The 13,291-nt window shown below is 35.1% G+C and overlaps 2 protein-coding genes across 3 annotated transcripts in view; both read left to right on the top strand.

Moving 5' to 3' along the window:
* LOC109233272 (dynamin-related protein 3A-like) overlaps window positions 1-5,330 on the top strand; it is a 49,154-nt gene extending 43,824 nt beyond the window's left edge. For both annotated transcript variants that reach the window (XM_019399086.1, XM_019399085.1), the window contains exons 16-20: window positions 3,170-3,309; window positions 3,414-3,557; window positions 3,704-3,756; window positions 4,413-4,512; window positions 4,898-5,330. In XM_019399086.1, the coding sequence (XP_019254631.1) occupies window positions 3,170-3,309; window positions 3,414-3,557; window positions 3,704-3,756; window positions 4,413-4,512; window positions 4,898-5,011 (551 nt within the window). In that variant the 3' untranslated portion in view covers window positions 5,012-5,330. The remainder of the gene's footprint in view (window positions 1-3,169; window positions 3,310-3,413; window positions 3,558-3,703; window positions 3,757-4,412; window positions 4,513-4,897) is intronic.
* LOC109233271 (protein ENHANCED DISEASE RESISTANCE 2-like) lies at window positions 11,723-12,951 on the top strand. Its single transcript, XM_019399084.1, has one exon. The coding sequence runs from the start codon at window positions 11,955-11,957 to the stop codon at window positions 12,825-12,827; it is 873 nt and encodes a 290-aa protein (XP_019254629.1). The 5' UTR covers window positions 11,723-11,954; the 3' UTR covers window positions 12,828-12,951.

Below are 13,291 nucleotides of genomic sequence, written 5' to 3'. Positions count from 1 at the left end.
TTATCCCACCATCATACAATCAAGTAATTCATTTGTAGTAAGTGTGGCATATTAGTTCCTCAAATTTCATTGTAGTGGTCATTGAGCCGTAGTAGTCCACATCCTTTAGATACATGAGAAGAGCTCCAGGACAAATAGTGTTATACGAAGAGAAGCTTCGCTCAGACATTGTTGGATATTGATGCTGATTGGGCAGGTTCTTAGTGAGATAGACGTTCTACTTCTGGAATATTGTGTTATGATGGGTAGGAACCTGTTCTCTTGGAAAAAGCAAAAGCGAGATGTTATAGAACTAAAATATCGAGTTATGGCCTTTGCAACTTCTCCAAGAGTTAAGGCGTGTTAAAATCAAATAGATGAAAATGACATGTGACATTGAAGCTACCCTTCACAGTCCCTCAAATTCAATCTTTCATGAAATGACAAAGCATAAAGAGGTGGATTTTCATTTCTTAAGTAGAAGATTAAGTCTTGATGCGTTGATACTGATAAAGAAATGGACCTTGGGTTAACTCAACCAACCCTAGAAGCTAGTTCATGAGGTGAGGATTACCCAAGACGATATAAAGAGACCATCCCACCCCTAAAGCACTGTTGTGGGACTCAACAACCCTCTCCCCGCGCACACCTAAAATTGGACATCTGGAGCGTGGACAATATAAGATACGGGCCAAACATCGGACAGACAATAAATTGAGATGGGCCTGACTCTGATACCATGATAAACAAGTGGACCTTGGGCCTCACTCAAACACAAAAGCTAGCAAATGAGGTGATTAACCAAGACCATATAAAAAGACCATCCCATCCCTAAAGCACCGATGTGGGACTCAACAGGTAGCAACTTAGTCGGATCAAACGGCCGCAAATGCTCTTATCAAATCTCTCCGAGGACCTCCGTTTGGACACTTTTGCAACAAGCTTGAAGCCTATGACATGTACACTCCAACTTGAGGGGGAGTGTTGATTGTCGTAACTAATACATAAGATGTGCTAATGATTTAATATTGATTTTGTTAAATATGGCAAGAATATGTACTATGTAAATATAGAAATATTCCCATATCCCATTCCCCCTAATTAAGTAATTAGGAGATTTTGTAGGAATCTAATTATTCTCTTTTATTTCTTTCCTTATTTGTAATCCTTGTAAAGGTCATTTAACCCTGAATAGCTTGAGGGAATAATCAATCATCATATTCCCCATCTCTTCTTTCTCAGTTAATACTGTAATCAGCCAGAGTAGATTGTGATTCTCTAGAATCTATAACTTCCAAATTGTAAACCACACAAATAGTACATAAAATTCCAACCAAGGTTGAGGGAATAGTCTAGCTTTGGAGTTGAATTTTCTCTCATTCCTCTTATTTTGACCTTGCATCTAATCGAAGATAAAAGAGAAGTAGGATCTCTCCTGAGACACTCTGAGGATACACAACTATTTGTCCAGACAAAAAAATCAAATTTTCTCACATTCAATGTCATGGGATGAACCATGTCCAAGTGATGTTGTATTGTATTGGATAAAGTGCAAGATATGGTGTACCTTTAGAATTATTTATGCTATATAGGCAACTGCTGTTTGATGGTCCAAATGATTTGCTAGATTCTTTTTTTTTGGGGTAAATAAGACTTTTATTACCAAGTAGAGAAATGTACAGATCAGTTGCCAAAGAAGGGGGAAAAAAAGAAGCAAAACTGGCAATCTGGTTAGTTGGACACAAGTCCCAATTCCCAGCAAAACTACTCATCCTCTATCATCATATACTTCTACTGCTAAGGATAAAAACCTAAAGTATTTAATTTTTCTCCAAGTTTGCTCTTCCCTCAGCCTCTACAGAACATCTTGTACCAGGCTTCTAAGTATGACGTCCAGAGATCTCTGCTTGTGCTGGAAGATACGCAAGTTTCTCTCTTGCCAAATATAGTAGACACAACCAGTCAATGACAATTCTAAAGATATCAGCCGATGGGTTGTTACTTCTCATCTCCCTGCTGCCCAGTCTATTTCATCCTGCCATATCATCACAGCTCTATGTATGCCTTGCCATTGTAGTAATCTGTACCATAGCTCCTTTGGGAATTCACATTCAAAAAACAGATGATTAAGACATTCTTGTTCTTTGTAGCAGAGTATACAAGTTTGGTCCACAATGATTCCCCATTTTGTCAATCTATCCTTTGTGCTTAGTCTTCTCTGTATTGCCAGGTTCAAAATAAACAACCTTCTAGGAGTAGAACGGTTGTTACACATGAGCTTTTTCCAGGGAACTTTTACAAACTCATCTCTCATCTTCCGGTACTTCTTTTTGGTAGAGGTCTTCAGTTGAGACATTTCAGTCATTCTCATTCCAGTTTCCTGTAAGTACTTTTAAGCTTTAAGAATCTTAGTCAGAATCCAAGAAGCTTTTTGTGGCTCCACTTCCCATATTTGCCTCCCCTTCCCATAGTAAATGTGAACCCACCCCACCCATAACTTGTCTTTTTTTGTACATAGATTCCATAAAAGCTTGCAGACTGCAGCTTTATTCCATGTCTCAGTGTGTAATACATTGAAACCACCGGCTGTTCTAGGCCAACATACTCTGTCCCAGGCTAATGGGGCTTTCCTTGTCATCTCCACACCACCACCCCATAAGAAGTTCCTACGAGTTGAGAGTACAAAAATTTGAGACCAGTGGACTTGGATGGAGAATAAGACAGTTTTGAAAAGCTGCAACCTCCCCGAGTAAGAAAGAAACTTGGAGGTCCAGGATGTTATTTTCCCCAGCATCTTGTCCACGAGGGGTAAGTATTGTATCACGGGAACTCTTTTAGAGTTTAAAGGCACCCCAAGGTACCTGATAGGTAGTTCCCCGTTTGTAAACCCCAAAATATTCAAAATATCACCTTGTACCACATTGTCAACGCCCCAAAGAAAATAGCGCTCTTGTCAACATTAGCCACTAGTCCAGAACAATTGGAGAAGTTTGAGAAGCAATTAAAGAGCGGTTGAATAGATATCAAGTCTCCTCTACAAAACAACAAAGATCATCTGCAAAACCTAATTGAATTATTTGCAATTTGCTAGATTCTTTTACATATAAAATGAAAATAGAGACAAGTGGACGCTTTTTCACCACTTTCTTTGTAATAGTAACATGTGAAACTGCTACAAAATGCATTTTAGGTACCTCAACCACAAGGACGTGGGGGGTTTCCTCCCTATTTGGAAGCCGAGGATCATCAGTAGGGAATTCATCTAAGAGACATGCTGCTGAAGTGGTGCATGATATTGACCAGGCACCCCCTGTTATACAATTGAAAAATGTAAGTGCATACTAATCAAGTATATATCATAAAAGAGAGAAAGGACAGACATGGTGATGAAATATCGTATCTTAGTGATTCGCCATCTTACTTTCTCTTTTTAGCCGCCATCAATGTTGAGGCCTGGAGAATCTGAAACAGAGTACCAAGTGGAGATTGTAGTGACGAAAATACTCATAACATCATACTATGATATTGTGAGGAGGAATATACAGGATTTGGTTCCAAAAGCTATTATGCATTATCTGGTAACTTTTCCCCCTCTGTTTTAATGCTTTGGTCATATATTATTTTGCCAATATTAAGTATATCTGTACATGTTTTTTGTTGCGCTGTGCATAGCACTCTGCAAGCATTTGCCCTTTTGTTATCACTCACTGCTGATTTTCTCCAGGTCAATCATGCTAAGAGGCATCTTCTTGGCACGTTCATAGAGAAATTGTACCGGTATGCTCATTGGGACAAGTGTTTCTCTTTCACAAATCCCACAAAGATGGATTTGACATCCTTGTTAGACTTGTAACCTGTATGCTGCAGAATCCGAAAACATTGTCTTACCTGAATTAGGAGTACCTCCTCATAAGCAGACAACTCATTCTCAGCTTGTGCTTGTTTCTAATCCGATGGGTGGAGTTCCTATCACCTGAGTCGATTCTGCTTCTGGTTGTTGTCTTAGGTTTCCGGCTTATTGTTTTGTTTGATTAATCAGTTCGAACAATCTTCCTTTTTTGGCGTTTCTTGTTAAGATTTTTGCATTTTTAGATTCCAACTATCATGATATTTGTATTTTTTAGAAAGAATACTTGGTAGAATTGCAACATAATATGGAGAGCCGAACCAGTAATTTCATGAGCTGGAATTGCCAAACCTGGCTCGACCTTCACAAACGTTCTCTTGTTTGTATGTGGGGCTGTAGATCAACTCATTGTTATGACTTGTCCCTCTCCTTTTTTTTTTTTTTTGTTGTTGTGGTGTTTCTCTTAAGTGAATTATGGAGGGAAGTCTGTAAGCCATGGATCATGTAGAATTACCTTGTTTATGTGCTTACTTCGAGTTATGACCACTTCTGATCATTTCTCTGCCTCTCCTTGAGTCACCCACAGAGAGAACCTTTTTGAAGATTTGCTGCAAGAGCAGGACGAAGTTGTCACTAAGAGGAGGAGGACTTTAGAGATGTGTCATGCTCTGCAACAAGCTGTCGAGGTTAGTTATTTTGATAGTTACAAGACTAATCTTGCTACTGTTTTAACTAGAAATCAGGGATCTTTGGGACCATAGGAATTGCAACAGGCAACAGCGACTTGTTTACCTTGAGAAAGACGTACAAACAGTGTGTTAAGATTGTTTTTTATGTGGTTTGTGTATCTGTATGGTGCCAAGAAAATGCAGATTTTGGTGCAGGCCTACTGAGACCATGTTCCCAAGATCCTATTTCCATTCTGATTTCAGAATTCTACTCATGATATCAGTATTATATTAAATATGTTCTGCCTGAAACTTCCTCTTATGTCTTGTTTCCAAGTATATTTGCTAAAGTACAAATAGAATCGTAAATCTGAAATTTTCATTTGCTTGTTTTTTTGTTTAGACACTCGATGAGTTTGTAGCTGATATTTCTACACAAAGGTCAAGTGATAGTATGGATGCATCGCCAAAATCTTCTTACCTTTCGTCAGACTTTTACTCGAATTCAAGATCTTAACATCTAGGTAATCTGAATCTTGTATAATACTCCAAGAGTTAATGTGTCATTGCCTCCATCTGTAGCCACTGCTTGTTCATTCGAGGACTTCAGTACCAAGCGAGAGTCCACATTTTTGCTGACATGTCACCTAATGGAACTATTGAAGCATCTATTGGATAGATAAACTTGTAAAGCAGTATGTGTGTGAGTTACTTGTATAGTAGTATCTGTTTTGGAGATACTGTCCAGTTATACGTATATATGTAGCTTCCAAAGTTTACTGTTTCTTCCCTTGAGGTTATGCTTACTGGTCCACTGTTTACTGTTTCTTCCCTCTCATCAAGCTTGCCCCTCACCATAACTTTTAATAGGATGCTGTTTGTTGAAGTTATATCTGAGAGATGTTAATGTTCATCTTATGGGTTTAGACTCTTAGGTCATTGAATGATATGTAATCCATTTATCAGAAATTAAACGTCAGTATGTTTCGTGAAAAGAGAAGCACTCACAGATAATTTGAGACAGAGAGTAATAACTGCAGCTTGATTAATGGTCTAATTAATTACTCCAGACCTAAATTATCTGTCGTACTTTTTATTCTGTGATGTTCTATAATTTTGTTAACTTTTTCTAGATGAAAGCTCTTTAAACCTACTTTTTTTCTATTTGTCAAAAATAATATTTTGGGATCTATTTTTATTTTAAAAAGTTTTATTCTTTGAAAGGATAGGTTTATCTCTATATTTTAGATCAACTTTCATGTAAATATGAAACATCTTATCTTAACTGTCCAAACGAAAATGCAGTTCTGTGATAGCCGGAAAAGATTCTTTCCATATATATCCAACTTTATTCTCTTATGCATTTACTATTTTAATTTTGTTTGAAGAGAGAATTACTAATGTAATAATCAGACTATGATTGTCATATCAAAACCAAATCATCACATTGACGTAACAAAAATTCCAAAAATAACTGCGACAAAAGCCTCACCGGATTTCTAAATTGACAAAAATATTGGCGTTTGTTTTAAAAGTTTTTAGCAATTCGGTAATTTTTGGGTTTCTCAAAGATTTGAAAATCTGATTTTGAGACCCTTTTTTATATTATTATTATTTTTAACCCCTCCCTAGTTATTTTATTATGAAAAAATAACTGAAATACACTATTGAAAAGACTTCAAAATTGAGTTCGCAAATTCAACTTTTGACACTTCAAAACAAACGCTAACTTATATCTTTACAGCTATAATTGCAAAAGAAGAAAAGGTCAAGCTAAAATTGCTAGACAAACAAGCTACTAGAATTGAATATCTTGTTGGATGATGTGCATGATACTTATTAATCAAGTGATTAATTAACAGGCTGAGATTAAGAAACCCATCTTTCAATTGAAAGAAAATTTTATATCTGACACTCGATTAAAATTTTTGATGCGCTTTTTCTCTTCTATTCGAGTTTTAATTTGTAATACGATGAAAAATTAAAGTGCACACTGTAGTTTTGGGGTGTATGTGTTTTGTTTACATTTTCCCGTGCATTTTAAGAGAAAAAAATGCCAGAAGAATCCGTCCAAAAGATTTATAAAAGGTCTAATCCAATAGAGATTTCACAATAAGCATAAAAATGTAGTTAAAACTAATATTTAAATTACGAGCATGTATGTTCCTTTCAAGAAATTCTATTATTATTTTCTTCAATTATTAATACTCTTTTTAAATAAATTAAATGTTCTGGAAAAGGTGCATTCAAAGAAAATACTTGTTTGCCATCTTAAAACAATTAAAACCAAGGAAGAGGTGATTTCCTTCCATCCATCTAAATGGCGGAAAAAACTATCCAATACCACCACATGAACTGCCAACCACTGCATGCTGCCCATAATTAGCATCCCCCTTAATTATGCAATGCAGAGCCGTAATGGTGGGTCAAGAGCGGTTAGTTGGAAATAAAGAATGAAAATACTAACATACACTTCAGAGATATAATACTTAGGGTGTGTCTGGTACGAATGAAAATATTTTTCTGGAATTTTTGTTTTGGAAAAATAAGTGGTTGTCTTATTTATTTTCTGTTGTTTGGTTAGATAACATAAAATATTTTTTGAAAATATATAATTTAGACAAACATTATGGAGACGAATTTAAGAGCGGAGGAGGGTGGTAGTTCGGGGTCTAGGTGCTGGGGTTATAGTGGCGAGCTAGGGTAGGGATGAGGTGAGGCGGGAGGTGGGGGTGGTGTTGTAGCGAAGGTGGGGTTGGGGGTTGGGGTGGGCAACGGGGAGGTGGGTTGGGTAGGGATAGGGGGGTAGGGGTTAAGACTTTAAGGATGGGGAGAAGATTGAAAAGGAACTTTCGAAAATGTTTGGAAGCTATTTTTCTTGAATTGGAAGAAAATGAGTTCACGAAGAAAATATTTATCAAACGTTTAAGCCATCTAAATATGAAAAAATTCCTTGGTACCAAACACATCATTGGGCTCGTTTGGTACGAGGGATAAGAGATAATTAATCCCTGATTAAATTTAAGATAAGTTTATCCCACGATAAAATTGCGGTATAACAAATCTAGGGATTGGTTTGTAGACATCGAAATTTTAATGGATCAAGCTAAATCCTAAATTCAAGATACTACAAGACCTCTTGAAACTCTAGGAGTCTGTCAGTGTTGCTTGGAGGCTACTCTACCAAAACCCTAGGTCACTCCTATAAAAAGGGTTTCATAATCCTTTAAAAAATATCTCAAAAAAATGGAGATCATCTCGAAAATCCCATAAACTCACGGGATATTCACAAAGAAATCAAGAAGTGGCCGGATAATTCTTGATAATCAAATACTTCAAGAGATAATCAGGAGAGAAGAATCAAGGGGATAATTAGAATTGTACCCACGTCTTTTTATGAATAAAATTATGTTTCTTCATATTTATATTGTGGTTGCAATTTATTTTTATATCACATATGATTTGTTGCAAACATGGTTATCCCAGAATTTTAATAGTACTATTTTACCCCTTAATGTATAAAGTATTCCTACGGTTCTGAAAATAAGCTAAAAGAAGAATATTGATATGAGTTGACAGTCACCTTTAGGTGTCGGAAATCAATTTTTGATTTTTCAAAAACAAAAAACAAATTTTGTCTTTATAAAAAAAAGAGTACAAACTACCTGAAACAAAAATAATCGTCCCCACGAGTGCCAGCCCATATCTATCAAATCATAGTCCAACGAAATACAACCAAAAAACAGCGACGTTCTTCTAAAAAGAGCAAATAATTTGAATTACAATAATTACTAAAATAAAGAAAAAACATTCATAACCAAGCCAATGAATATACAAAAATAAAAAACAAAGATTTCATAGACAAATTATCGTTTTCTTATCTACATGTATTCTTCCAAAATCCAAATAATTGAACAAAATAGATGAATAGAAGTTGGTAAAAGCATTGATTCAGATTCCTCCCACTTTAGGATAATGACAGTTCATTTCAAAAAGATATTCTCTACAACTGGATTCCACAAGATGCTTTCTTTAATTTTCAAGAGATCAATATTTTTACCTAGTAGTTTCTTTCACAAAAATCATATCTAAGGTTTTGGAACTTTTATACATTTTCGTGGTTACCGAATATAAATAGTTTTAAATATTTTTGTGGTTACCAAATATATATAGTTTCAGCTACGGATAAAAAGCGAACTTTGCCCTTAAAATTAATTAATGCAGGCAAATTACTCCAAGTCCATGGCCTTTTTGGTAAGTCCATTATGGTATCCTTAATGTATATTGAAAAGTGAAATATATCTTAAACAATCCAAGTCGTAGTTGTTTGTAGGGAAGGACAGGCATAAATGGAGCGAGGCCAGGTAAGGCCTAAGCGAGACAGAGCCAGTTTACGTACACCTCTATTATATGTTTCTTTTTATAGTAGTAGTATCTCGATTATTTTATCAAGTACGTATTTAATATCTCTCACGGATACAAATATCGAATAATACTGCTCACTGAATGCATGTTAATATGCTTTATCCTAGAGCTCAATAGTTAGTTGTAGAAATGACACCAGGTAGCCACTCTAAAGAGCTGTTATTTAGGAATTAGTCATTGCGTCCTGAATTTCAATTTTTCAGTTCAATTTTTGGATCCACGAAATAATTTGATCTATGGACAACATCATTGTGGTAAAGGTCGTAATGCCAGAGGAATCATTACCGCAAGGCATAGAGGGGGAGGAAAAAAATGTCTTGAATTGTCTTGAAGATAGGATTTCTAATTTAAAATTTCAGGACAAAATAAGTACTAGCTAGTCTCTAAATAACATCCCTGAGAATAACTATATAAGCACTTGCCCTTCAATAGTTCCTTTGCCAATTTAATTGTGATAAACAATAACAATAACAATAATATATGCAGTGTATTCTCGGGCTCTGATCAAATGCGATAAAGTGGAGAAATAAAAATGTTGGTACAAGTCAATTTCATAAGAGACTAAAGATGGATTCTTTACATCACAAATGCCTTTTATGTTCATAATATCAGTATTTAAAATATGTTTAGGAAATTCCAGCTGAATACATGAATTTCAGTTTTAAAAAATTTAAAAATCTGTGATTAAAATCTATTAATTCACTTGAAATACTCCTTGAACTAGTTTTAATAATTTCCCAGTTCTTGAATTATTTAAGTATTTACAGAAACTAATAGTCAAAGCAATATTTATACAGATATTGAGCTTCATAATTTATAAATACTAGAATATTGGAGTATTATGTCTAAATCAGTGTTTTAAAAGGCGGGGGCGTGAGGCGGAGCGTTTACTTGATACGGGGCGAGGCAAAAGCCCCGAGACACAGGACGTAAGTCCCACGGATCTTTAATTTTTAAATTTATGAATTAATAATATCGCATTATAACACAAAAAAAAAATAAAAAAAAAAATACATTGAAAGTTCAAAAAACTAAAAACAATTAAAGAAACTCATATAAAATAAAATATTTAGCATGTTTTACAAGTATAAATAATATAATTTTTTTAAAGTTACTACGTGATATTTTCAAAAAATTAAACATTATAGTTTCTTAATAAATATTATCAAACTGCATATTTTACCTCTTTAAAAATAAATATTCAATAAATTTTATCAACACTATTATTTAAAATATTACTCCTTCATGAGTAAATTTAAAATTATTTTTAAATAATAAAAAAAGAAATGTATGACAATTTTGAGAGACATAGAACTAAGACATGAAAATCTATCAAGTAAAGATATAAATTTTGGTCATCTATTTTTAAAAGAAATATTCAAATGATATTCACCCTCACAATATTTTCAATTAGTAAATATGCAATACTATGGTTTGTTATTTGAGTTATTCACAATTTTTATATTCCTATAGATAAAAAGAACTTTAATCATTCATTTGTTAAAGAATTTAAAGAGTGAACAGTGTAAATTAATTAATTAAACACATGATTTGCATAAGAACTATTGGGCGAGTCCCGAGCGTTGAGCGTTAGGTGTGTTTAGGGCGCACAGTCCGGCGTTTAGGGGCATAAGCCTCACAGAACTAAGTCCTACACATAAATCTCAAGGCGTTTTGATAGTACCCCGCCCTGAAACGAACCTCGAAGCGAATCCCAAAAAAGCCTTTTAAAACACTGGTCTAAATGGCCACTTAAGATCCTTTCTTCGTTGTTAGCTATATTGGAAAATGAAAATTCGAAAGTGTGTAAATAATTCTTTTGGTGAGAAATTTTCATGAAGGAAACATAAAGAAGAAAAGAACAAAAAGAATCCAAATTCAAGAGTTTGGATATTTTCTCCTTCTTTGCTATTTGTCAGTTCACATGCCTTCTTTTACCGAGAATATGATACGACAAATAAGATCCTTCTATCCTTAATTAGATTTTTTAATTTTAAGCTTAAAAACAAAAAAAATTCATGGAGAGAAGTACTTCTCTGGTAATTTGATACAAATCTGAACTATAACCTATTTGGTCAAACTTCTAAAATTAACTTATTCTGAAAAATATTTCTTAAAAACATATTTTTAATGATAAGTAGTTTAGATTTGACTAATTAATTTAAAAAATACTTTTGAGCAGTAATTAGTATTTGACTAACAAAAACAATAACATACCTAGTATATTCCCACTAGGTGGGGTCTGGGGAGGATAACCTGTACGACCTTACCCCTACCTAATGAAGTTAGAGAGGCTGTTTCCAATAGACCCTCGGCTCAGAAAGAAGAAGGAGAAGAAGGAAAGCAAGAAAGGAAGAGAGAAGAAAAAGAGGGAGGTAAAGGATAAGTAGTACTTATCAAATAATAACAACAAAGAATACAATACCTGAGGCAAACAAAACTACATAATGCAATTTAATGTTTGACTAAGTTTTTAAAAAATGATTCTAAGTATATTTTCTTCAAAAGTACTTTTCAAATAATTATTTTTAAGAAAAATCTATTTTTTCTACTTTTAAAAATTTGATTCCGCTTCTACTCAAAAGTATTTTTTTTTCTTCTAAAAAGTTGACCAAACACAATAATAAAATATTTTTTAGCTAAAAGAAAGAACTTTTGGCCAAACAAGCTACTAGTCGACCAACAAATTTCGAAAATCTGATAATTAAAAAAAGTATTTGGCAGTTCACACTGTCACTATTAGCTGTCAAACCCAAAAGGGGCTCTTTCGTAATTTCAAAGAAACTCAAGGGCACGTGTGTTATCCCATTCTCACATATATAAAATCCCCCCACGCCCAGCATTTCAATATATTACACCCATAACCCCGGAGCTCCTCCATTTCTTCTCCCAACATTGACCTTTATTTCTATAATCCAATTTCTTTATACAAATTCTGATGATCATATAGAAGGAAGAAAAAGGAAGTTTTGTATAGAAAGATTTTTTTTTTTTCCATTTTATAGTCCGAAGAATTCAAGAAATATTTAGAGAAAATGTGCTCGACAAAGCAAAAGCTCAATAAAGATTGGATAGAAGAAGCACTCTCCGGCGGGTCATTAAAGCCGGTCGATTTGAATAACGGAACAAACGGGTGGGCGTCACCACCCGGAGATCTCTTCAAGCTCCGCGGCCCCAATTACTTCACTAGAAAGACAAAAATAACCTCAGGCGACTGGCTGTTACAGCCCGCGGGAGTCGATTGGCTGCGGTCGAGCTCGAAACTCGACCACGTCCTCGCGCGTAGCGACAATCGCGTGATGCAAGCGCTGAAGAAGGCTCACTCACAAGGCGCGTGCTTAAAAACCTTCATACTCGCCGTGAATCTTCAAATCCCCGGGAAGGACCATCACAGCGCGGTTTTCTACTTCGCCACGAAGGAAAACCGCCCGCTCGAACCCGGTTCGCTCCTCTACCGATTTGTTCACGGGGATGACTCGTACCGTAATGCCCGGTTTAAAATAGTGAACCGGATCGTTAAAGGACCGTGGATTGTGAAAACCGCGGTGGGTAATTACTCGGCGTGTATACTAGGCAAAGCTTTAAATTGCTATTATCACAAGGGAGATAATTACTTAGAAATCGACGTGGATATTAGTAGCTCGGCGATTGCGAATGCGATTTTGCATTTGGCTTTAGGGTACGTAACGTCGGTGACGATCGATATGGGGTTTTGTGTGGAGGCGACGACGGAGGAGGAGTTGCCGGAAAAGTTGTTCGGAGCGGTGAGGATTTGTCAAATGGAAATGAGTTCTGCTGCTTTTATTGAAACGACGTCGTCGTCGAGGAAGGTAATAGCAAATGGTCATTTTAACCATAGTAGTAGCAAAGTGCAGGCTGAGGAGGGCGAAAATGACGAAGAGAGATGATTCTTTTTAAATTTTTTGTTGTTGTTGTAATTGTTGGAAAAATTTAATGATGTGAAAATTTTAGTGGTCCCTGGTACAAAAATCTATGTTGACAATTAATAAAAAGAATTTTGCATCTCTAAAATTTTACAATATGCTTGTCTAATCATATGATATTCAAAATTTACTTTGTCTCGATTAATCTAGATTAGGTCCGTATACTTTTTCTACTATAATTTCTCATTCACGAGTTCAAATCTAAGACCTTCAATTAACAGCTTGTTTGGATGGTTGTTTCCGTTGTATCGTATTGTATTGTTATTCCAAAATAATATTTGTTTTAATTGTTTCATTAAAATTGGTTGTATTGTATTGTTAAATTCATTGTTCCAAGAACAATGAAAAGTCCTCTTTTTTGAAATAACCGATTTGGTGTGGTGGGATTGTTTCCTATTTTTCATTTCAATTATGCCCTAACTTATTAA

The sequence above is a fragment of the Nicotiana attenuata genome, chromosome 10 (assembly GCF_001879085.1).
Source record: "Nicotiana attenuata strain UT chromosome 10, NIATTr2, whole genome shotgun sequence".
Lineage (NCBI taxonomy): Eukaryota > Viridiplantae > Streptophyta > Magnoliopsida > Solanales > Solanaceae > Nicotiana > Nicotiana attenuata.
The sequence above is the reverse complement of the archived record's forward strand: the minus strand, read 5'-3'. Positions and strand labels throughout refer to the sequence as shown.